General features: G+C 39.7%; 2 protein-coding genes across 2 annotated transcripts; one reads left to right on the forward strand and one right to left on the reverse strand.

Moving 5' to 3' along the window:
- Positions 1-9,715: 9,715 nt before the first annotated feature.
- btf3 (basic transcription factor 3) lies at positions 9,716-16,484 on the forward strand. Its single transcript, XM_030065180.1, has 6 exons — positions 9,716-9,842; positions 12,132-12,200; positions 12,767-12,880; positions 12,997-13,198; positions 14,797-14,853; positions 15,937-16,484. Exons 2-6 carry the CDS (start codon positions 12,132-12,134, stop codon positions 15,981-15,983), a joined length of 489 nt encoding a protein of 162 aa, XP_029921040.1. The 5' UTR covers positions 9,716-9,842; the 3' UTR covers positions 15,984-16,484.
- Positions 16,485-16,763: 279 nt separating this feature from the next.
- ankra2 (ankyrin repeat, family A (RFXANK-like), 2) lies at positions 16,764-21,339 on the reverse strand. Its single transcript, XM_030065179.1, has 9 exons — positions 21,241-21,339; positions 20,532-20,928; positions 20,258-20,416; positions 20,088-20,153; positions 19,639-19,736; positions 19,371-19,496; positions 18,851-18,917; positions 18,664-18,744; positions 16,764-17,890 (listed from the first exon to the last, which is right to left on the reverse strand). Exons 2-9 carry the CDS (start codon positions 20,824-20,826, stop codon positions 17,835-17,837), a joined length of 948 nt encoding a protein of 315 aa, XP_029921039.1. The 5' UTR covers positions 20,827-20,928; positions 21,241-21,339; the 3' UTR covers positions 16,764-17,834.
- Positions 21,340-24,865: the final 3,526 nt, after the last annotated feature.

Below are 24,865 nucleotides of genomic sequence, written 5' to 3' on the forward strand. Positions count from 1 at the left end.
CAAAAGGGCCAAACCTGAATCACAGAAAGGGCGGATCTTCTGTCACGCTTTATACCAGCACCCTGATCACATGGTAGGGAAACGTCATCATGGCAAATGAAAAGAGGAAAAAAATAACAAAAAAAGGTCTTTGAAAATTAACTGTGAGTGGTTTAAAAAAAACTTTGGTGTGGCCTGTCCTTTTTTAGTTGCCATCCATGGCATAGTTACACATATGGCTAATCTAAACCTTACATTCAGCCTCATGTTGTTTGGTGCAAAAATAGGCTGCAGAAGATAAAACAAGCCAGTCGGACCCTTAAGAAAGCCCACTGGCATGATGACCACTCCTTAGATTGTAATTTACTTTGAGTGTCTTTATTTTTTTTCATGTTACATTTATTTGATGCTTTACATATTTGCAGGCCTTATAGGCTTTATTTTTCTGATTCTAATTCTAACCTGAGGAAACAATAGGTATACCCCTCTGCACGTAAAAACCCTTCTATCATTAAATATGAAATATGAAATTTAGTAGGCCTATGAAATGCCTCACCGGTGATTGGTGCGCCATATCTAGGCACCATAGTTTGCGTGATCCAGTAGTTATCTAGATTATCCGCAAGCCATTTGTAATGGAAAAGAGTCAGCTGTTAACTCGCATCAGTCACGGGTCACGCAGAGCATGCAAGCCCCAAATAAGGTCCTCTGCCGTGCATTTCAGTGAACGGTGCTATGGTGTATGGTGATTTTTTTTTTTTTTTTTTTTTTTTTTTTTTTGTTTGTTTGTTTGTTTTGTTTCATTGTAGGCACATTTAATTTATCTTTATGGGTCTGGAGGCTAGAAAACATTTTATAGCCGCTTCTGTTTATTTTTGCCAGGCAATGAGAAAAAAACAAAAAACAAAAAACAAAAATAATCTCTTAACAGAATTATCTTACTGTTAATATGACATGTAGGCTAATCAACTTTAACTGTAATTTCATACAACAGTCTATAAAGGAAATGAAAAAAGGAAACATATCACAAACATCCCACATGTGGCCTAGTGTGCAGTGTGCAGGACTGTGATTGCGTGATATGCCTCCAAGAAACAAAATAAAACTTGAATTTGAATTTCTCACACAGCCTGTTTGCTGATATTAGACAAAGGCTATAGCCCATTCATAGGTGGCTCATGTTAAGGTTCAAACGTTGCATTACATTGGTTAATCGAAATAGCATGTGAGACATAAAGTGAGAGAGTGGCCTATAGGCTGTGTATATTTTTAGGTCACGGCAGGCGCGGCCTGTCTTTTACGCTCGACAAACATCCAGTTTTACAGACGTCCCGATTACAACTGTGACCTTTATTGAGTTGAGAGGCTGGAAATGATCCTCAAATCGCTGTTCTTTTTATTTGACAGGGCATATGAGTACAAATCAGCATTTAATAAAATTCATCAAACAAAATAGAACAACTTTTGAGACAAAATTGAATTCTGTAAAGGTTAATAAAATTGCAGTTTTACTGAAGAAATATAATTCCACAAGTTATCTGTAATAATTAGATCTTGTACCTAAATGCATTTTCCTGTCTAAAGTTTTACGCAGGACATCATTTATGCAGCCAGATTCTTAAATCAAACAGACATGCAGAGGTGGACATTATTTTGGTTTGTACTCTCTCCTCTCCTCTCCAGCCTCCAAAACGTTTTCCGTCTTTACTGACAATGGGCCAGTTTATTATCAGCGCATAATCTTCAATAGGTAGGCAATATGATATTTTGCTTTAAACTGGTGGATGTGTTTAAGCTGATGTGTGGCTCCTCAACAACTTTTCTAAGGTTCCCATCTGACCAGCGCCATCTAGCGTTGATTTTTTTTTACAACTCACACTAAACACCCTCGGCCTGTAAAAGCTCAAATTCCCACGGGCTGCAGGAATCATTATCAAAGATGTGTTAGGATCAGCACAAACTCTTCTTAAACTCGCATTGTCCCCTTTTTATTATTTGAGGAGAACAGCTTACGCACCTTTTTTGGCAAGGATAAATCATTATATATAACCTATGCATTAAATAAATAGTATCAAACTGATGTGGTTAACGTTTGGTGATTAAAAATACGTTTTGTGTAAGTAAGAGTGATATTTATATTGGTGTAAATGCGCCTTATGTGATTGTTATTGACTGGAGGTTATGTTTATCACTAATAGGTTTATATAGCCACTTCATGTCATCCTGTAGGCCTGTTGAACTTCACAGAATGGGAGTATGTGGGCCTGTAGTTTATTCTCATACACATAATTCTCAATTTTCATTTGTTGAATTATGGACAACGTTGGCTATTAACATCAATATACATCCATCACACATGTATGATCTTAGGCTAATTGTTGATTATACAAACTATTAACTAACGATTAAATATTTTTGCAGAGAGCAGAAGAGGAGGAGAGACACCAGTGAGCAGGATTTAGTGAGAAACTCAGAAAGAAGAACTGGAAACTGGACAAGAAAAACCACATCCCACCATTTGCAAGAATGTCTGAATGGTGATTAAAAAGTGAAATATGTGTTGTCTCTGTAAAACACTCTCTGAGAAATATAGGCCTACAGTAGGCAAAAAGACTGAGGTTTTTATTCTGAGAAGATTCAGACTTTCTGTTGACGGCTCCAGTATTTTTGTTTCTGTCATTACTTAGTATTTACCTTAATAAATGATCATCAGATGAAATGCATGGTGTGGTTATTTCCTAGACTAGCCTGTGAGATCAAGTTTTATTTTCTAACATTAAGGAATTATAAAATCTAAACAGGCCTATTCAGTGGTTATATGTTTTCAACTTTTTTTTTTTTTTTTTTTTTTTTTTTATAGCGGTTTCAAGCACTTAAGCCCACGACCTATAGACTTGTTTTTCCTTAAGACCTTTGATGTGTCCGTTTTTAAAGGCACATTGTGCTATGAAAACAGCTAAAGGTTGGAATTACATGCATTAACTTCGTTGAATTCAGGCTATTTTAAGCCGATTTCAGTCCATGCAGTGTTGGGCTGAACAACTTGCATGTGCGGTAAACCACCACTTAGACTAAGTGATTCTAAATTCAGACAGCAGAAGGCTATATTCTGTTATCTGACATCTCTGGGCCATTGGGTGAGCTAAAGTTAGTTTAACTGATTGCTGATGTGATTATTGATGATTATTGATTGTGAAGTTAGGCTCTGGAAAAACTAAATCGCTTGCATTGATTCTTGCCGTTTTATCAAGCAGAATCAACATTTGTGCACTGAGAGAGGTGAGTTTCATTTCTTCAACTCGCCTACATGATGTCCTCTTTTTCATTTTTTTCCCCTTTTTTTTCATGTGTAGGCTACACTCTGTTCTTAAGTTATGACTGTGGGTTATGTGACAGGCCAACTTCATGGAAAAAAATAGCATCAGATTAGTGCAGCCTATGTCTGGGGCCTCCTGTCAGGTATGCTGTGTTGCAGTCCTGTGCCGTAGAGGAAGGGGATTTTTTTTTTCTTCCTCTTCTTTTGAGCTGACACTTGAAGCAAGACTCGCATGTGTGGTAAACCACCTCCAAAGTGTTTCTAAATTCCCCCTCTGCGATCCAAGGGTGTTTTCCGTGCCACGGGGTACCAAGAAAGCACTTAGCTGTTTAAACGCAATCCCTGCCTTCTTGCCTGTTGCTCTGACAAAACCCATGAATGTCACCCAAACAGTCCGTCTGCGGGGTCCGCGGGCCACGTGATTAATATGGATCACATGCATTAAAGGCAAGACAATACCAGTGCACAGATATTGTTCGTGCGGTGGGCTGCAGCTTACAGCTTGGGAGTGAGGAGACGTGTTTAGTGCTGTAATAAAAGTCACTGCATGGGGTAGGTTATATCCCAAACTGCACAGCATCTGCAAAGATCAAATAGAAAGCCATACAGAGCTGCACAATAGTCTAAAGCACAGCAAAGTCAGTGTAAACCTGACTCCACTACAGAACATGACAGGAACTTTACACCAACTTCCAAAAGTCACTGATGAGTAAAAGACATGCTATTGCAATAGCCAGTGAAATTATATTTACTATATTCTTGCATTTCAACGGTTTTTAATTCCTATATTTTTGGGGAAATCCTTACCTAAGGTTTCTCATTCAGCTGTCTCTGAAATGCAGTTGCTGTCTGTCGAGGTTTTACCGTTTTCATAGGCCTATAACAAGGCATCAAGAAGTCGTTTTCAAGTGTCCGATTTATCTATTTTTTATTTTTTAAATGTAGGCTATTTATTTATATGGTTGGCACGTTTTCAGACGACGTATCTCACATTTTGAAACCAAACTCCTCAATAGTTAATGAGATCAGTTTCTTGATGGACAAATGACTCGATAAGTTAATATCTCCTTGTATTTTTCACTGATTGAAAACCGGCTTTGAGGTTGAGGTTTGAAACAAAGTGTTGGCTTTATCTGGTCCGCTTCTCTGACCCCTGAGTGGTGACAAGAGAGTGAACCTGTGGCGACTTTACCTCGGATGTCAGTGGAGGAAATGGACGGAGAAAAAGTGATGGAGCCTCAGGTCCAGACCCAGCCAGGCTGACCGGGGGCATGCGATGGTTACCGGGTTACAAGACAGGAAGAGCGACTAATGTAGCTTATTAATGCTGATTATTAGTATCGGTGATTATAAATTAAGTCTGGAGTACATGAGGGAGCATTTTATTTATTTATCTATATCTATTTGATTTCTCCTGCAGTGCAGTCGATATTGCTTGTACCTAATCACTTTTTAATAATTTTTAATGTAAAGTGTAGGAAAAAGTGCCATGGCAAGGCATTGGGTTGTATATGCAAACAAAAGAATAAATTGTCAATCACATTTTATTTTGTTTATTTATCTATTTTTTGTTTTTCTTTCCAAGATATAGGAAGCAGTTCAGTTGATATGAGTCTTTTTGACAATACGCTGCAAAAAGGGGGTTTCTACAGTGAAGCCTCCAAGACATCTGGGGTCTTAGAACAGAGGGGAGCCCCAAAAATCCTGAATGCACCACGGGTTTCCACTGTATGAAACTCGGCCCCTTCAATGACCTCTTTCGTTATGAAGGTGCTGGAAACTGCAATATTTACTTGACATGTCACAGTTTGTTGCAGTTTGTCAGATGTTTTCTTGAATTGGGAATGTGATGTTTTTTTTTCTTTAGAGCTTCTCAGGGATTCATTTATTTACACACAATAATCCACTCACTGCTAATAAGATCCTTCATTTTTCCATCACGGAGAAAACATTTCTAAAAGTATCCTGCAAATATGTTCATTTTGGGTAGATCTGACCACATTGTTGGAGAGACTATTCTTAATGTGGGTGTGATTGTTCATTATCATTTTTTTTTTACTAGAATAGGCCTATGTTGCCGCTGGTAGAATGGGCTATTGAAATTTGTATGCCTGAGTGCATATTGACGCAAGTAGAAGGAAGAATGTGCATATCAGGTGCACATCAAAAATTGCCAGAAGTGAAAATGGGAGAACATCTTCCAGCAACAGTGCCTCTTAATAAACTGCATTTTTTTGGACCAGCATGTTGGTGTGAATTTGGGCACACACTGAAACACTGGTGCCCAAGTACTGTTATACCTTTGTCCTTGTGATTAATTCAAGGTATTTTCATGTCATGTTTAATGTCATTTACTGAGCTCTTGAGTCAGAACTTACATTGTTACACTGTATTATTTTACGGTATGTTTATTCTTATAAGAGATTTGTGTCATTTGAATGTCACATACAAACATACAAACATATTTGTACAAGAGGACAAATATTCTGGACCAAAACGTTTCCTTAAGGAAGGGAGCCTCAGTTCCATAACCAGCCAGACTGAGGGGATATGTGATGGTCAAAGGGGACATGACAGGTAAAGAGACTAATGTAGGCTATCAATACTGATTATTAGTATCAGTGATTATAAATTAAGTCTGGAGTACATGAAGGACCATTTCTTCCTTCCCCTGCAGCGATATTCAGGCCATCCCAGTCTTGTTGCTTATTGTTCTGTTTTTCTTTCTTTTTTTTAACCATTTTATTCATTTTTTAATTAATTTAAAGTGTAGGGGAAATGCCATGACAAGGCATTGGGCTGTAATTATGTCAAATAAATAAATAAATAAATGAATAAATAAAAACCAAGCCCTTTTTTTTCTTTTCAAGAGGTAGGAAGCAGTTCATTAAATGTCAATGTGTTTTTGTTTTTGTTTTGTTTTTTATCATACACTGCAAAAAGGGGGTTCTGACAGACTTACTACAATGAAACCTCCAAGACATCTGGGGTTTCAGAGCAGAGGGGAGCCCCAGAAATCCTAAATGTTCCATGGGCTTTCAGTATGTGAAGCATACTTTTCTGTTTTAATCAAATGTAGCCCTATGCAGCGTTGGGCTGAGCGACTTGCAAATTCAGAAAGTAGAAGGCTATTTCCTTTTATCTGCCATCTGTTTGGTCTAGTCCGTTGGATGATCTCTATTTCGATGGGCTCTGTAATTTCTAGAAATTTTGAATTATGAGTTGGGATAGAAGTGTTAAAAAAAACCCAACCAATAATTGTTATGGTACATAAATAAATAAATGAATAAAAGTGATTGGTTATTTAGCTTACCTTTTGAGGCCCATTTTAATGTTTGGTTGTGATTTTTTCTTTCAGCCTATAACTGGCCAAACGTTGATATGGTATAACACTGCAGTATTTCCAGTGCAGTGAAAGAGGAACTTGATAAAACTTCAGTTGTAAATGTCAGGTTTGTCAGCCCCCCAAAATCAAAACGATAAGGACTTCTGTAGATTCACCATTTTGCACAGACGTTCCACAATAAGAGAGAAATGCATTGTAGAAGAGACAGCCATGCCAATTTCTCTACCAACGACAGCCTCAAGAGCCCATAATGCAATGCGGCCACAAGACATTTTGCGCTCTGAGGATGAAGTGCAGCTCTCACTTTTTCTCATCCAGAAAAGCTCTCGAGGGTTGTCAAAAGTCATCTTGAGAAATGTCGGACATCACTGGAGCATAAGCAGAAAGGCAGGTTTAATGAAGAAAGAAAGAAGGGTTAAAGGAAACATAAATTAAATCAGATCAACATAAAAATAAATCACTGATAGCACTGAACACCACATTTATCAAATGCAACAGTGTGATTATGTGAGGGTGGAAGAATGCGCCAAAACTGATGGGATTGTAATGAGGTCATAAGATATCATCATGTCTGAAACTTTGTTTTCAATTAAGATTCTGAGCTGGCACTCACACTTGGAGCTGTTTTTCACCTGCTGTTGCTCAAAACATCCCAAGAGAAGGAAGCAATATATTCCCAGCAGCTGAACCTTAAAATTAAAGGAGGACAGTTTCTCACAAGAGGACTGGCAGAGCCAGCAGTCTGCACATCTGGATACAAAGGCAGCACCAGGCAGGAGCTTGGGGTGCTCCTCGCCATAGGGATAAGGATGGGCATTTTAGGGATGTCAACAGTATTACTGTGGGCTTCCAAGACTCCTAAACACTAAACACTATTACCCATTTAACTTTGCCAAATCCACGTGTCCCATGTGCACATGCAAAACACAGATCTAAGTTATACTTTTTTGTGTCTCAAGAGCTCACCCGAGCAGCCAGGATTACTTCCAACACTGGATGACACAAATCACATCATCTGGCAGCACCTTGGACAGAGCCACTTCTAACCAGAGAGTTGTATGCCAGCTTTGATTTACTCATGAGGGGTAGAAGCAGGAATCTGGAAAACAATGTGATTCACTGTTACCAAGGAGCACATGGACAGAACTGACTTTTGTGATGTTCTTTTGGAGTCAAGCACGCAAGACTACTAATTTTACCCACAGGGAACCTAGCATGCAGAAGCAGAGGAGGCTGCAGCAGCTGATTGAGATAGAGAAGGGATTGCTATGGTACTATGAGGTCCTAAGTGTAAAAATATAATACAATATTTACTGTTTATGTCTTTTTCATCATCTACAAATAACTGCCATCACTTTTGGTGGTCCAAAATAAGTTCCCACTTGCAGGGGGAGAACTAGGGGCCAGGTGCAATGCGACATGGGTGGCAGGCCTTGGTGGACTTGAGCTTTTTTGCAAATCCCATTTATATTCGCCATAGGATTTTAGATGACACACTGAAAGGCACTATGTTAATTTATAGCCTACAGAATAATGGCTGACTAAGCTCCCTGCAGTCTAGTGGAAATATTTTTCTTGATGACACAGTGGTGAAGATATTATCCTGATTACTGCATGACTGATAACTTCAGCTACAGTAACCTACCAACTGATGTAACACACCGAGTCAGAGGCTGTGCAAGTGAACATCAGCACTAGTTTGTTTTGCTGACCTATAACAAAATTTGAATTATTTTATGTTAGAAAACAAGGAGAGTGCAGCACCCCTCTTCTTGTTTTGGTTGAAGCCCCTCCTTTGTGCTTAAGTCAATCCTGCAGACAGTTTGCAGGAAATCAAACCGCATGAAGAGCAGAGCTGGGCAATATGGACAAAATCAAATATCACAATATCATTGACCAAATATCTAGAAACTGATTTAGTAAACTTTTCTAGTTCAAAGCTGCCCCATTCTGAGAACACCAGACTGATCTCCACTGCACAGATTTGTCAGTTGAAGTATGTGGATTTCCTCACATTGAAAAATATTATTAAAATATTCCCTATTCTCTATTATTTCATTGACTAGCAGTTAGCCCAATGAGAGAATCTATAAAAATGACTGTTCAGCTCATCTGTTTCCCACTCCTCACTGTTAATGTGCCAATCTATAGCACAGACAGTTGTGGAATATGTGCATATTATCAGATGGAGATCCCTGAGACGACATCTAATCAAATACAGGCCCACAGCCTGATGTGGATTCATTTGGGGGTCCTTGGCACCAAAAAGGTTTAGGACCACTGGCCTGGAGCATGATACTTGTCAATTCTGGTGACCCTGACACCTTTCCTCTTGCGCCACCAGCAGGCCAAATTGCTAATATCACACACTAAACTAAAGCTCAAAGTGTATTTATTTATTTATTTATCTATTTATTTTGCATTACCATGAAAATTTGTGACACCATTCATGCTGCTTCTGGTGACCATGACATTATTTCTAGTGCCACCAGCAGGTCAAAATGTCAGTATTGCAGTGGAGTAGTTATCTCCAGCTCCATATAGTGGATTGCTGTGAGATTTTGTCACAACATTCAAGTTCCCTAGAGGATGAAATCTGTATTAATCTCTAGTGCCACGACCAGCTTAAATTTTCAATCTTGTACAATAATATCTCAAAAAAAAAAAAAAAAAAAAAAATTATTGACTTAAAATTTGGTCACAGTATTCATGTTGGCTTAATGATGATACTTGTTAACTTTAGTAACTCCATTAGCTTTCCTGTAGTTTAAAAAAAAAAAAAAAAAAAAACATATATCATATATCTATGCTCAATGTTTTTTTTTTTTTTTAACTATGATAATGTGATGAGCAAGTAACCACATCAAATATTGATATATCACCAAGCCCTGTCATAGCCCTGCCACACACACACACACACACACCCACCCACACACACACACACACACACACACACACATATACATACATACATACATACTTTGATAATGTGATGATGTGATAGAGAGAGAGAGAGAGAGAGAGAGAGAGAGAGAGCGTGAGGCTGAGCTGCACCGTCTTCTTTTTCCTCATACGTCACTTCCTTCGTCCCTTTCGCTTCCATCTTGCTCCCCGCATGTGTATGCAGTTAGTTTACAGGACAGAGAGGAGCTGTAAAGACCTTCTTCCCTGCACTGTCCCCCCCTGATCCCACGACAAGAGGTAAACGAGAGCCCTGCTCGGCGGATGGCTGATATTTTGTGGTGTTTGGAGCTGCTGAAGGCTGTGTGTGCTGAGCGAGCCGCGCCAGAGGCTGAGTGACAGGCCGTTCACACCGATCTGCTGTCTGTTAGCTAAGTGGCTAAAGTTAGCCTACAAGTTTAGCTTCATACTCGAGTAAAACTGGTCCAGTGGTTTGGCAAACTAGCTAGTAAGCCAATATACACAACTTAAGCCGACAAAACGAGGATTGTTGTGTTCGAGACGTGTTTTGTTCCTCACAACCAGAGGTTGTTTATTTGCTTGCTGGTGTCAGTGCCGTCGAGGCTAATGATTTTCTAGCTGTCGTTTGCTAACATTAATTATCTGCAGCCCTGTGGCTCTGACCCTGACAGCTCCTGGTGCTGTCTGCTTATCACTGTCAATACATGCTCTGACCGCCGGCCACCACACCCACACCACGCCTGCCTCTCCTCTTCCTCCTGCTATGTGTGTGTGTGTGTGTGTGTGTGTGTGTGTGTGTGTGTGTGTGTGTGTGTGGCTCATATCTCCTGCAATAATCTGTTAATAGGCAAGATGTACTCATTCTGAATTTATTGTCTTAATCTAGCTGCATGACTCTGCTTCTAGTAGTCTCCATCTTCAACCTTAATTAGTTTTTTTTTTTTTTTTTTTTTTTTTTTTTTTTTTTTTTTTTGTAAGGTAATCTAAGTGTCATTCTGAAATGAAAGCATCATAGGACGCTTTCCAGAAACAGGTCGTTGTTACTATAAGAAACCTCAGAAACACTGATCCCACCTCCTGGTGCTGTAGAGTAACCTGGCAAGGCTACCAAGCCTGTGGCAGGTCACCTCTCCTGGCTGGTTTCACAGAGATAATCTGAGGCTGATAGAAATGCTAATTTACATTGCAGCCTCCTTTCAGTGTCATAATCAAATATCCTAGGGTTGTCCCAGCATAGGTTTGTTCATATAGCACTCTGCCTTCATGTAGCTTCATAGTGCACGTTATAAGGCAGGGAATTAGTCAAATTTTGTTTATCTGATAAAAATAGGGGTTAGACTCTTCCTGGGTTGATTATATTGACTGAATGTCAGCTTTGGAGGCAGACTAATAAGATTTTAGTGATTCACTACTTTCCCAACCTCCTTCCAGGCTGGCTCCGGCAGGGCTGACTTCCCTGTTGACTCAGCCCAGGCCTTGAGTCACTTTACATTCCACTAATCAGCCCAGCGGGGAGCTAGAAAACAGCCCAAGATGCTTTATGAAATATGAGTTGTTTAGGCAGTAGATATAACGTAGAAAGATCTACTGTGATATTTACAAGCTTGCTAACTAACATTTCATTAAACAGGTATTGGTTTCAGTGATGAAGATTTTTTCAGCTGGTCATGCATGGCAGTTACTGCTGTAATTTATTTCTGCAACTTGGCCCAGTCATTTTTAGTTTTTTTTTTTTTTTTTTATGATCCTGTTGATTGTGATTACAGCAGGTAAATGCGTGCACATGGAGTCAAATAAGGAGAAAAGGTTCTGTTTGTTGTGGCTTATTTAATATGGGTGTTGAACTGTAAATTTACTGAGACGTTTCAGTGGGTTCATTTGGTCAAATGGCAGGCAGAGGGAACATGTCCCTCCACTTTTAGAAGTGATCACTCTGTCTCCCCCAGTTTTTAACTCCATGAAACCCAAGGGTCCGTGGACAGTAGGACTTTTATTTCAAAAGGTTTTATTTCACCTTGTAAAAAAACAGACAACCAAAAAAAAAAAAACACTTTCTTTTTATTATTTTTAATTTGGGGAGGGATTGTATGGTAATATCGTTGTCTTATAGTTTAATATATTTAATGATTGTAAAATATTCTTTTTTGTAATAATACTGCTATTACTGCGTGTTGCTTTTTCCCCATGTTTTTGAAAGAGCTTCTCAGAACAATGTGGCACTCCTGTGTGTATCTCTAACTGGCATTACTTTGCAAGCATAGGTCCACTGTACACTTTACATCATGGTTTCTTTGCTCTGGCCCAGTGTGTATTATTTTCAGTAACCACAAATAATATTGTAAACTATTCATTGTGTATACAACTGTCTTGATACTGTTGTCTACACTGTTGTCACCCATTTTTGCATTGTAATCCATGTTACTGGCTGCTTGCATTGTTGATGAGATATAATATCACTGTACATGTTAAATACTTACAGATTTGACTAACACAATATATACATTTATGTTGTGACGTGGATTAATTGTGTTGTTGACCTTAATGTGATGTTTTTTTACTTTTTTACAGATGAAAGAAGCAATTATGAATCAAGAAAAACTTGCTAAACTTCAGGCACAAGTCCGCATCGGTGGAAAGGTAGCTGACAAAGTTGAAGTCTCACTGCAGTTGACATGAAATGCCTCATAGTCTGTACAGGCCCCAGCCATCTCTGCTGTTACCAGGCTGAAATACATGACTCTCTAGGGTTTAGGAACAGGATGACAAACACATTAACTACCCTGACTATGTAATAGTTACTGCTTAAATTTTAATATTTATGCAATAGAAAGCATTCATTCACATAGTTTTAATTCATCAGAGCCGTGCACTGTTGATTGGAGCCAAAGGTACCGCATAGTTACATAAGAGAAGTAACCAGGTTGCAAGATGTCACAGTGAATGAGGATTTATAAAACTCACATGGAAGAAAAAAAAAACAACACTCCACCATTATTTCTTCTAGAACGTGTTTAGCAACAGTAAACAGAAAACATGAAAAAGTCCATGAAGATCTAAATACCAAGGCAAGAATCATTTTATGGGCCATTTAAAAATGTGCTGTGGGCCACATTTGTTTTTGGACAAAGAAGAGAATGCACTGACTGGTTTGTTAAAAAATGAGAGTTTACACACACTATCATCTTTGTGTTAATGTTCCATAGGGGAGCGCTCGCAGAAAGAAGAAGGTTGTACACAGAACAGCAACCGCAGATGACAAGAAACTTCAGTTCTCCTTAAAGAAACTCGGCGTGAACAATATTTCTGGCATTGAAGAGGTAGGCTGCAAAATTACTTAAGGCCTCATCTGCATTTTGTTACACTGTGTTTAAAGACGCTTCCTTTGTCGCAAGACCATCTGCTGCTTCAACAGGAACAACTCTGTCTCTTACAGGTTAACATGTTCACAAATCAGGGAACTGTCATCCACTTCAACAATCCCAAAGTACAGGCCTCCCTCGCAGCCAACACCTTCACTATCACCGGCCACGCCGAGACCAAGCAGCTGACAGAGATGCTGCCTGGCATCCTGAACCAGCTGGGAGCCGACAGCCTGACCAGCCTGAGGAGGCTGGCAGAGGCCCTGCCCAAACAGGGTCAGTGTGCACGAGCGCCTCACTTGCTGAAGTGCCCTGTAGCAAACACAGTGGGCTCCAAACGGCTGTGTCCACGACCAACACTTGTTTGTATTCAGTATTTATCAAAACACTATACAATGAGATCCTTAAGAAACACTTATATTAAACAGCAGTATGTCTTAATATCTATATAGAGTTAAATCGAGGACAAATAAACAAGTTCAGTTGCCCTTGATTCAACTCTATGTGGAAAACCATGACCGGGATGACAGAACCTCCACTGACATCATACATATTAATATCTCATTTGCATACCATTTGGTAAGGTTTACTTAAATGTCATACTACATTTTTCATTCAAATATTTATGCTCTATGCCTGATAAAATCTGAATTGTTTTAATTGTTCACCAACTAAAACCAGAGAACTAAATTTAACTTTGAGCAAGGACTTCTGCTGGCAAATATTTTCCTGTTAGTAGTAACAATATCAAAAGAGCATAGGAAGCACTTCAGTACCGCTTTGTTGAGTGCTAAAAAACTGTAAACTGAAAGTTTCTCGAGTGGCAGTACAACACACACTGAAGAGTATTTTTTTTTTTTTTCTTCTTTTTTGTCATTTTTGGCTAAAGGAAATCCAGTCAGACCTTGTTACCACACAATGTGAAGACCTAACATGTCTTCAACAGACAAAATAGCCTCCGCATACAAAGAGACAAAAACAACTGAACATCTTGCTGAAGTTAAAAGCACAGTCAAAACACAGTTGGTGAACTGTGGCCTTAACTGACAGAGTAGCGGTTTCCAAAACACTGCTTTGATGACAGAACATGTCTAAACATTTAGCACAGGCCAAACAATATTAAAATCTCACTAAGACAGAATGGGAGAAAGTCTGGTTTACTTTAATCAGTCTGAACTTATAGGGATGCACAAAATATACAGTCAAACAGGGTGGTGGAAATATTCATGTGTGTGGATTTGGTGCCTTGCACAGGATCAACAGCACACTTAACCAAAATGAAGAGCCAGTTAATGCTGCAGAGGCATGCCATCTCTTGCAGCTTTAAATCAGTGCATAAGAGGATTCACTTTCCAGTAGGAAGATGACCATACGAATGTACTGAAGCTTTGAAAGGCATACCTGAAGAGCAGGAGTGCTGACTTACATGACTTTTTCTCCACCTCCACCAGACCTCAACCCCAACTCAAGTGTTTAGGAATACTGAAAAGGGAATAGCTGAAACTTAGTGTAACATCACAACACACGCTGTGCTCTAAATGGGTGCTAAAATAATGTGGAATCTCAAATTCTGCTTCCAGACAGATTGCAAACTGCGATTAGGGCCAAAGTGGACATGCCAAATATGGAGAAATTTTACCCTTATACTGACAAACTAGATTTGACTTACATTAGTGGGGAAAATATAATCTAATTTGAGAATAATTTGACTTAAAATTTGCTGAAAGTTTTTGATAAATGATAAATAGTGTTTGGTCGTATACACAGATGTTTTGACCCCTCTTGTATTTTCTGTTTCACACAATACCTGCAATAGAAGGTTCTTACCTTCACATTTCCTGCAAGCTTCTCACTGCCTTCTTCCATTCCCACAGCTACAGATGGAAAAGCACCGATTGCAACAGTAGAGGAAGAAGAAGACGAAGTTCCAGGTGAGCGCTCACATCCCTCATTTTGCTGACAACCATGCTGTCTTCAATCATATATGGACAGTAATGCGCGCTTTTATTCAAGATAATCAAATAATGTATTTAAAATGGGGAAATTACCATTATTAACAAGGCAGTCAAGAATTTAGGACTTGAGAAAATTTTGGTAAGTGTCACATTTATTTTAAACAAGAATGATTAACAGTGGTTGAAAAAAAAAAAAGTTTTTCAATCTGTTCCTTCGCCCTGTGTGGATTGGCTGGAAATACTCCTCTACATCGTCTTTATTTATGTAATTGTCTAAGTCAAGTTAGGTCTGTATGTGCACATGTATTTTTTCTCAGTTAAATAAGCGAGGCAGGTTTGCTTTCTTTTGGCTTGGAAAAGGGGTCACACTGAGGGGATCCATCAGTGACTTTAGATGATGGTGTGGTGAGGGCTTTGGTGTTTGAAACTTGTGTTCATTGTTTATAAGTTCTTAAAACCCAGTTTGCTTTTCTTTGTGGAGAAAATGGCCCAAACACATGAGGTTGCCATTACAATTATCCCAGCTTTTCCCAGGACTCTCTCCCTGTAACCCAAGTTTTCATTAATGCAGCAAACGATTACATATGTATTCAGCAGGAGGGGCCGCTGGAGCATGATGGCACAGGGTTAACGGCCATTGCCATCGTGTTATTACTGGAGTTAAGTTTCTTTTTTGTTCCTCCACTAAAGGGACATGTATATTCAGACCTTTTGAATTGTTTCCATTTTAACCCTCGACCCTCAGACAAAAATTGGTAGGGCAGATTTCTCACGTTTCATCAAGCAATTGAGGCCAGCCTTTTGATCCTAGATGCCACAATTTTTACAGCTGCTTTCTGCAGTTGTGAGGCCCCCCATATGCTGAGCACATCTCCATCTTTATAGGAGTGGAAGAGATGAGCAGAGAATTGGGATTACATTACACCTGGTATCACGTTTCAGATAAACACACTTTTCCTGAGCTGTGTTCTCGCGCTTGGAAGAGTCATTTGTGCAGACGGGTATGCCTTTTTTCCCCCCGACTCGTTAAACTTACCACCCAATCTTTTATTGTTTCAGATCTGGTGGAAAATTTTGACGAGGCTTCCAAGGATGAAGCAAACTAAAGGAAACGGGACTCCCTCGAGCGTCGAAACTTGACAGGACCATGCGGGGCACAAGATGTTTCTTTTTTTTTTTTTCTTATATTTGAAGAGGTGGAAGGTTACACAGTTAAAAGTCCTCTAGCACCCAAGTAGACAGAAACTACAGGGTGGGGTTGATTTGTAGTATGGGAAACATCTGAACAACAGTCTTCACTCAAAAGTAACGTGTTTGAGTACTCTTTAGTGAATTATTTTGGGGTAATTTTCTAGATAGGTAACAGACTTCAGTAAAATTCAACTGAGGTAGCAGTGTTTCAGTACTTCTTCCACCTCTAGATTATTTGTCTCCAGACTCTTCAAATGCTTTGTGCTCTGTTGATTTTGTGTCCAGCCTGAGTGAGAGATGGAGTGTCAAATGTGGTGTCTAAAGCTCCTGCTGTACGTGTTTCCTCCATGTTACTGAACGTGGACTCTCTGCAGCCACAACTGCAATATCTGGAATAAACCTTTGCTACTGTCAGCAATTACTGTAATTCATCTGTTCTTTCAATTCCCACTGATAAGTTAGTTAACCTTTAGTTGATAGAGCAAATTTTTTGGTTGCATACATCTCAGTTACAAAATCATCAGACTATTGGTTTCTCAGTAGATCATTGAAGCACAGGACTTTGTTCACTGCAACTTACGGATAAAATGCATTTTAAATTAAGTATTTTTGTTAGTAGGTAATTGTAACCGCCACTGCAGCTATGAAGAGACATTTCATTCTAAACACAAATGTGACGCTGTTGAAGCTGTAAATACAGTTGCAAGAGTGTTTGCATGTTTTAATCAAACAACTCAACAGTTTCATTTCAGTCATTATCAATAACAGTGGTATGACCCTTTTGATTTGCAACCAGATAAATGACATAATGCCCCTACAAAATGACTAACACAGAGGCCAGTATAGGTTAGCTCCTGATGCACCACTTGGATTCACTGGTATAAAACACAAACGCACTCATACAATGGCAAACAAGACAACTTGATGGGACAGTTCAGTCTTGTGAGGTTCTTTTAAATTCACAACACAGTTATTAGAAGTTAGTATCACAATATGAACAAACAAGAAAAATGACACAGGCTTTTTAACAATCCCTGTCACGCACCAACATGCAATGTCTAAATTACTGAAATAAATAAACACAATACAATCAACACAAAATCTTCAGGATCTACGACCAGCATGGAAGATTCACAAGAGCAATGCATTTTGTGTGATGCCTATGCCAATCTTAAAAGGTTATTATCTTCAACCAACCAATTGCAGTCTTTAAAATGAGGTTGTGCCTGTGTTTGGGGAGGTGAGAATGTGTATCCATAATACAGACAGACAGAAACTGAATTTTTCAAGTTACAAGTTGACAGTTAAATGAAAAACAATCCTGAAATATCTAGTTCCTTTATGGGAAGAGTGGAAAGTGATAAAAGAATGTGCACCTTACACATGGCACAAGTGGAGTGCTGAGTACATGTGGGTTGTAATGAATATCTGCACATTTGCCATACTTACATTCTTGATTACTGCTCTTAAAAATCTGCCTGCGGTCAGTCCGTCCTGCTATAGTTGGGTACTCCACACTCAACACAGAAATTTAAAAAGTGCAAGGTAACAAAGTAGCGTGAATGAACATTATTAAATATCAAATTGAAAATCCACGCCGCACTCTTGTGCATCTGTATCCAGTCTTGCTGACAATATGATACAAACATCAAGTAATGCCTCTGAAGTACAGTGTGGGCATGCTACATGATTGTCCACAGTCCGGTGTAGCTCTGACCACTCAGCTGTGCCTCCAGTATTTCACTAGCATCTGCAGACTTCACCGCTCACTCTCTGATTCCCATTAACAACTTCAGTAAGTGTGCCTCCATCACCTGTTGAACTAAACAAACACATTTCAGTGAATACACGACTTCTATGGTATTCTTTGGCAAAATAATGATAATAAAATTCAAGATTGCAATGCCTTCCTGTGTACACATGGTTACAAGATTATACTAGTAACTTATACTGGTAACTATAATGTTTATTCTTTAGTTTATTGTTGAGTTTTTGAGACATCCCAAGTCCACTCTCAAAGGAAGCATTTGGATCCCAGTTTCAAAAGTTATGGATCAACCCAGGTAAACTTAAGAAAAAGTAAAAAGTAAGAATGTGACCTACAAAAAACAAAACAAAACAAAACAAAACAAACAAACAAACAAACAAACAAACAAACAAACAAAAAAACATTTGGAACACAATGCTAAGGAACAAAGTGAAATCTAGCATGTTAATTTATTTTATTTCCTTATCAGATCCAACTACAGTGCAAACTCTCATGTGTTTCCAAAGAAGTCTAAACTGCTTTGGCAGTGTGGGGTCACGACCCTCAAGGGGCTGTGAGATGACTGATGGGATAGAAACAGGCAAACATCTACCATACAAATGTATTATAATGTCTTCAACTTTTGTACATCTTTTTCTTTTCACAAGAAGTCATGGCTTTGTCTTAAATAACTGAACTACAACACATATTTACTGCAGAAGAGGGGGGTCATGAGAAATGGCTGTAACCCCCAGACATGAAAGGTCTCTTATAGCACATTAAGTTTAAGGTAAGACAAAAATCTAGATACAATTGAAGGATTTCCCTCATTTATCTTTTATACATACCATTCCGATGGCCCATAGCCACAGCCATGTCCATTGCATTGAATCCAGAATCTGACTCAATTGTAGGATCAGCACCACTTTCTGAAAACAAACATATATGAATGTGTAATTACTGCATTGATATTGATATTTAATTGATATTTGACATTTGTGTGGTGTTACTTATGAGAATAAAATGAATGCTCACCTAACAGGATTTCAACACAGCGTACATGATTCCCATGGACAGCGTACAGAAGAGGGGCACCTCCATTCTGAAAACAACATGCATGGCATTACATCAGGCCACACAGTTAAGGTATGCACAGGGCTCGCTTTCAAACCAAGACCAGGGTTATATTACAGGTAGTCAGTGTTCAAGATAACAATGCACTGTACCTGGCAACTCCCTCTCATCCTACCAATATGTTTATGAATGTTCTTTTTTAAGATACATCTCTGAGTATACACAATGTAGTGTCGACACTGCTCATGTGCTGTTACACTTGAAAATTGTGGTGCAGGAGTTGCCAATTGTGTTGCAGTCGCAAAATCTGTGCAATTGATCGCACCATATCGTTCCACCCTAACATTCATGTGCAATGCTGCTAAGCATGTCTGGAGATGAATGTTATGTGATGCAGTGACTTGAAGGACAAAATCCCAATTAAGTATGTCTTATCGTATAAAATTGGTAGTCTGCTGTGCACACCTGGGTTAAGCCTTACCCAGTCATATTCATTGACATCCACACCACAATCAATGAGCATCTTCACAATATCAGTGTATCCCTTGCTGCAAGCCAAGGATAAGGCACTTTCTCTCCCTTTGGCGAGAAGGTTGGGGTCAGCACCCTAAGGTGAAGAACAATACAGATAATCAAAACAAAATAAATAAACCCTATAACAGGGTCTGAGTTTATATTATGCATGCATCCTGCTTTACAGGATTTAAACTGTAGATAAAGTTAGTTGTCTCTGGTGTGTTCGCTCATACATTTTGGAGCAGGAACTCGACAACAGCTATTTGTCCATGTGCAGCCGCCCACATCAGGGGGGTGAAGCCCTCTTCATCTTGAAGATTGATCACAGTCTCTGTCATTATGACAAAAGAAGAAGATAAATAAAGAAGAAACAAAATGGTCACTATCGCCATACATTTCTATTATTTAATGAGCACAGCTAAACAAAATATTCAACTACAAAGAAGAATGCTTTTCTTGTACTGATGTTTATTATCACATCTTTTATTGTTCTATTAGTGTGGGTGTCAAAAGCAGATGAAAGACACATGATTGTAATTATTAGGCCAACCTAACAATGTACCATATTCCTCCAGCAACACTGTACAGCTCAAATTACAGAACTGTACTTTGCTTTGTGGTTTTCTCACTTGATGATCCATCCACAACACAAAGGATTGCATGGCTTTAAAGAGCTACATACCTTGTTCAATCCTGCTTGCCAGAAACACCATTTCTCCTTGGGCTGCCAGCTGGTGGATGGACAATGCTGACAAGGACATATATGACAGTTAGCATCTTCTGTGGCTTTACTAATAACCAGTTCATGACAGAAAACATTAGAATGTGCACTTAAAACCTCAAAGAACTTACAGTGCACCAGAAGAGGAGTGGAGGAGACCTCATTGCCGCGGTGTTTATTGGTGAGTGTGGTGGATTGCTTGATGGGGGAGAAATGCTTGGTCGTGGATGGTGTGTAAACATGACGCACTTGTATTCCTGGTGAAGGTGAGGTTTGGATGTTGCACTCCGCTGAAAGACAAGAGGAGCAGTTACGTGGCAAGCAGACCTAAGCTTCAGAGGACACACAACATCATCAAGAGGGATGAACATCCAAAGTCGGGGAAAGACAGATCCAGGTCCTTACCTTTGAATAAAACCGATGCCACTTCCAGATCAGAGTTGACCTGGTCTTGGATGTTCTTGCTGTCCTCCTCATTGAGCGACTTGACAAATCTTGAGCACACGTTCATGTCAAAGCGGTTAGGGAGGATGAACTTAATCCCCATGGCCACATTTTGTGTGCTTGTGTCTTCCGGACTTGCACCCACGGACTGCTCAGTCTTGATGGCACTCATGTCTGGCATCACACAGATCCCTTTCATTTCCTCAGAGACCAGCGGACAGTCTCCTGTCCTGTCCGATGCAGATACGGTCTCCATCACTGGCTGCTTGCCGGACAGATATGGATGCTGGCGGCTGATGCGGGCTGACTGATCACCGCTGAGCGATCACACTGATGGTACACCGGACACACTCCAAGCCTGGACACGGGTGACAGAGATTTTGGCATCACAAGTTGAAAACATACATATTTTGCCCACAAACACATCGCAGTTGACACTGGTTACGGTTTAACATGAATGAAGCGAAGCTAAGGATGTCCAAATGTTAAATACCTACGTTAGGCGGATGGCTATCAATTACCAGGCTAACGTTAGCTGAGTTAGCTAGCGGACCGTTAGCTAGAGAGCTAACTCACACAAGCCGATGTGTTGCATGGAAACACGGTACGATTAACGTCTGTTTTAACCGTCAACAGCACTGTCAGCTAAAACTAATACAACATTTCTTACCCGAAAAGGCATTGTTTTAGTTCGCTCTCCACCGGCGGCTGACCCCGTCTACATTCAGCCTCCCCTCACGTTGTTTTGATAGACGTGCGTATGCGCACAACGCAGTAGCTCCTTAAAGGTGCATGCCGTATAAAAATTCCTCTTCAGTTTCAGGAACCCACGTCTTCCTGAGATAAACTCCATACGTTCTTTGAAATAATCACTTAAGAAATATCTTACAAATGCCTGTACCTCTGATTTTCACTGTACATTTCACATAGTTCAATAATATGCCCATTTTTCATAACAAATGTTAATACAGCAAAATACATTTACAAGGATGTTCAAAGGGATACTCCAATGTTTTGGGTAAAATACCCCTTTTCCGAATTACCCAGACTGAAACAAGATGTTTGATTCCATTTTCACCTCTGTACGCCCTGTGCTTAGGTACAGGTAACATTTTGAGTTAGCTTAGCATAAAGACTTGAAGTCTATGGGAGTCGTTAGCCTAGCTCCATCAAATTGAGAAAATAAATCTTTCTAAACCGTTTTAGAAGAAGTTAGATGGTGGAACTGTAACCCCTGAACATATTTATCCTGTCTATCACAGTGATCAGTGGACCACTGAAGGTAGAGAAGGATCCAGCACAAATTAGCATCTCCTAAAACCACTCTCATTTGTTTTCTTTACTGACAGCTGTGGAGAACCTAAGTGGCTCAGCTGCTTTCTGCAGATATGACCTGACTACATTAGGAAATCTCCACCCTTGATATGGCTACAGTACATGCAGCTTGGCTTTAAATGAGTTTGGTAAAAGAAAATCAGCCTGCATTGTTTAACTTCAAAGAAAGCCAATCGGATATTGAGAGTACAAACTCCACTGAGGAAAATGACCCCATTGTCTGGGCCCACGGTGTCTTGACTGCAGCTGATATGAACTCAGCACCGGAAAGTGACAAAAGATAATGCCCCAAGTGCAAAGGACCTCAGTGACCTGGTTCTGACCGCGTTTGTGTGTTGAACAAATGGCTTCAAATAAAAACCCGATGATGGAGAGACTCTCCCAGTTGAGTGAGCCCTGAGTGGATTAGCCACTATTCACAAACTGAAAAAAGAAAGATATGTGTCATTTTCTGAAACAGCATACAGTAAACTGACTTTTCCCAACAAAAGTGGCCATGGTGATTCATGCATGCCTCCTCAGGTTCAGACAGTGACTGAGGGAGCGTGTCCAGGTTGGGACTGAAAGAGCCTGTAGGCCACAGTGGCAGAGGACAATGAGTCCATTTGAAGGCTCTATCTTTAAATTTTTATGCAAATTTTTACTGCTTAGTGCCTTCTGACCTACCTGAAAGTCCCTCAGGTATGAGTGTATAAGCCAACACCGCCCACTCTATCAAGTGTGCATTTCCCTGGGCCGGGACACAAGACTCTCTGTAGTAACAGGACATAAGGGAGAGGTGGCTATTTTAAGTGACACCACAGGTATTTCACAATAAAAGCTCACTCAACAAAGACAAGAAGAACCTGCATCTACTTTGTTGGTTCTACTTGGTCATTGATCATTTCACAATAAAAGCTGAACAGTGAAAAACTGCAGCTGGTTAGTGGAAGCGAGGACCATTTAGACTAAAGTGGAAAAAAAGCATGGGGAGAAACTTTTTTGACTTTTTCTTTCATATTATATTCCAGAGCCTCTTTTCTGGAAAGACTTTTTGCATGAATAATTTGCATTTGCCTTGCAGTCTAAAGTTTCTTGCTTGGTTTTGGGAGGTATTTGGCTTTTTCTTTGTTTATTTTGATGACTGTCTAAGACTAATCGACGTATGTCTGGAAAGCTGCAAAGTTGTGATTTCCTAATGGCGTGATTAGGCTTAGCAGGATGACCAGTCTTCAAGCCTCTGGAGTATTTATCCCTTTCATTAGTCCTTTAAGCTCCGGCATTCGCACAAGTAAACTGCTTTAATCTGCCTTTATGCCTGCATAAAAATCTGAAATATTTACACCAGGGCTCTATACGGTGTGATGTTTCAGTCATGTTTACACTGCGGAGAGTGCTTATGGAGTATCAATAATCCCCTCAAAGAATAACACCTTCATGTTGTCTTAAATTAACAATGAACAAAAAAGTCTTTAAGGGTTATACAAATCACTCAGCAACCTTTCAGTCAAGTGGAGATGACCATGAGAATGTTTTTTTTTATGACTTTCCACAGGTCACCTGTAATGTATCACCAAAATGGTCAGAAAGTTTTTTTTGTGTGTGTGGAACTGATAATTTTGTGAGGAAAGAAAAACTCTTCATAAAGAGCAAACAAAGAATTCACACTCCTAAATTTTGACTTAAGAATTATTTTTTTTATGATAAGCTAAATATGTGTTAAATATGTGCGAGGCTGAGAGAAGCTTTGGAGGCTGAGCTTGTTCATGTAAAAGTGACTACACTCCATATCCACAAGCTGCTGCTCTTGGAATGCATAAGAAATCTCTTCAGAAATAAGGACTGGAATAAAGATCAACAAGGTCAGAAGGTGGCTGTGCAGGATTAGAGGAGAAACAGGTATCATGATATTGGGTAAACAGGGAAAAATTGAATGGTCAGATGTTTAGGTGGTGTATGTGTGTGTGTCAGTGCATGTGTGCAGGGTGATGATATGGGGATATAGCTGTGGTTCTTGCAGTGAATAAATCCACATGAACAAACCCCTCTAGTTCCTCAGTGCCAGTGGAGCAGCCAGTAGGGCTGTGCATGCTGCCTCCTTTGTATCTGCCATATTTGTGGTTGTGCCTCCTGCTGTTTGGAGCAGGGGAACTACGGTCCATGCCGTGATCGCACACAACCAGGCTCTGCAGAAAGAAAGCGAGAGTTTTTGTTTTTTTTGTCTGGAAGCCTCTTTGTTTGCGGTTGTTTTTGCTGTTTAGTTGTTTGTTTGTTTTTTGTGAGTCTCTAATGAGGAGGTCAAGGGCTGTGGCACATCCCCTGCTGCCCTGATGACACCAGGGGGTCTTGAGAATAAAAAGCTTCCAGGTCAGTTGCATTGAGGAAATTGTGTCTATGTCAAGATCACACGCAACTCTGGTCTCAGTTGCCTTGTTTCGGCGGCATGCAAGGCTCTGCTCTTTGAGAAATTCCATAGCGTGACTCGAGCTGCTCTCGCCATCTACAGGACACATGGGTCAGAGGTGTTGTCAGTGTGAGGGCTGACATACATCAGGGTTCATCTTTGCACGCACCAAGCATCTCTCTGGTCTAAGTTAGTCCATATGTGCGTTTTCATGACTAAATGGAGAGTCGAGACCTGTCAAAACATCTTAGAAATATAAATGGGAGCCATATCCAAAATAAATGAAAAAAAAAAAACCTTCATCCCTCTCATTATCTTAATTTGTGGGACTGCATTGTCTGTGTTACAGTCACCACATTCACAAATTGTTTGTTGCTATGGCAGTGTTTTTACAAAAGCAAGAAAAATGTTGTTCTTACAATAACAGACAGTCTGTTATTGTAAGAATTCCTTTCAATTAAATTCTGAAAAAACTGTAATGAGGTCCCATTCACTTTTCTCAGTAACAGTGGACAATGGCATGAATTAGTTTAATGCAACACTGAAAATTACCTTGACATAAAATTTGTGTCTAGTA

The sequence above is a fragment of the Myripristis murdjan genome, chromosome 12, assembly GCF_902150065.1.
Source record: "Myripristis murdjan chromosome 12, fMyrMur1.1, whole genome shotgun sequence".
Lineage (NCBI taxonomy): Eukaryota > Metazoa > Chordata > Actinopteri > Holocentriformes > Holocentridae > Myripristis > Myripristis murdjan.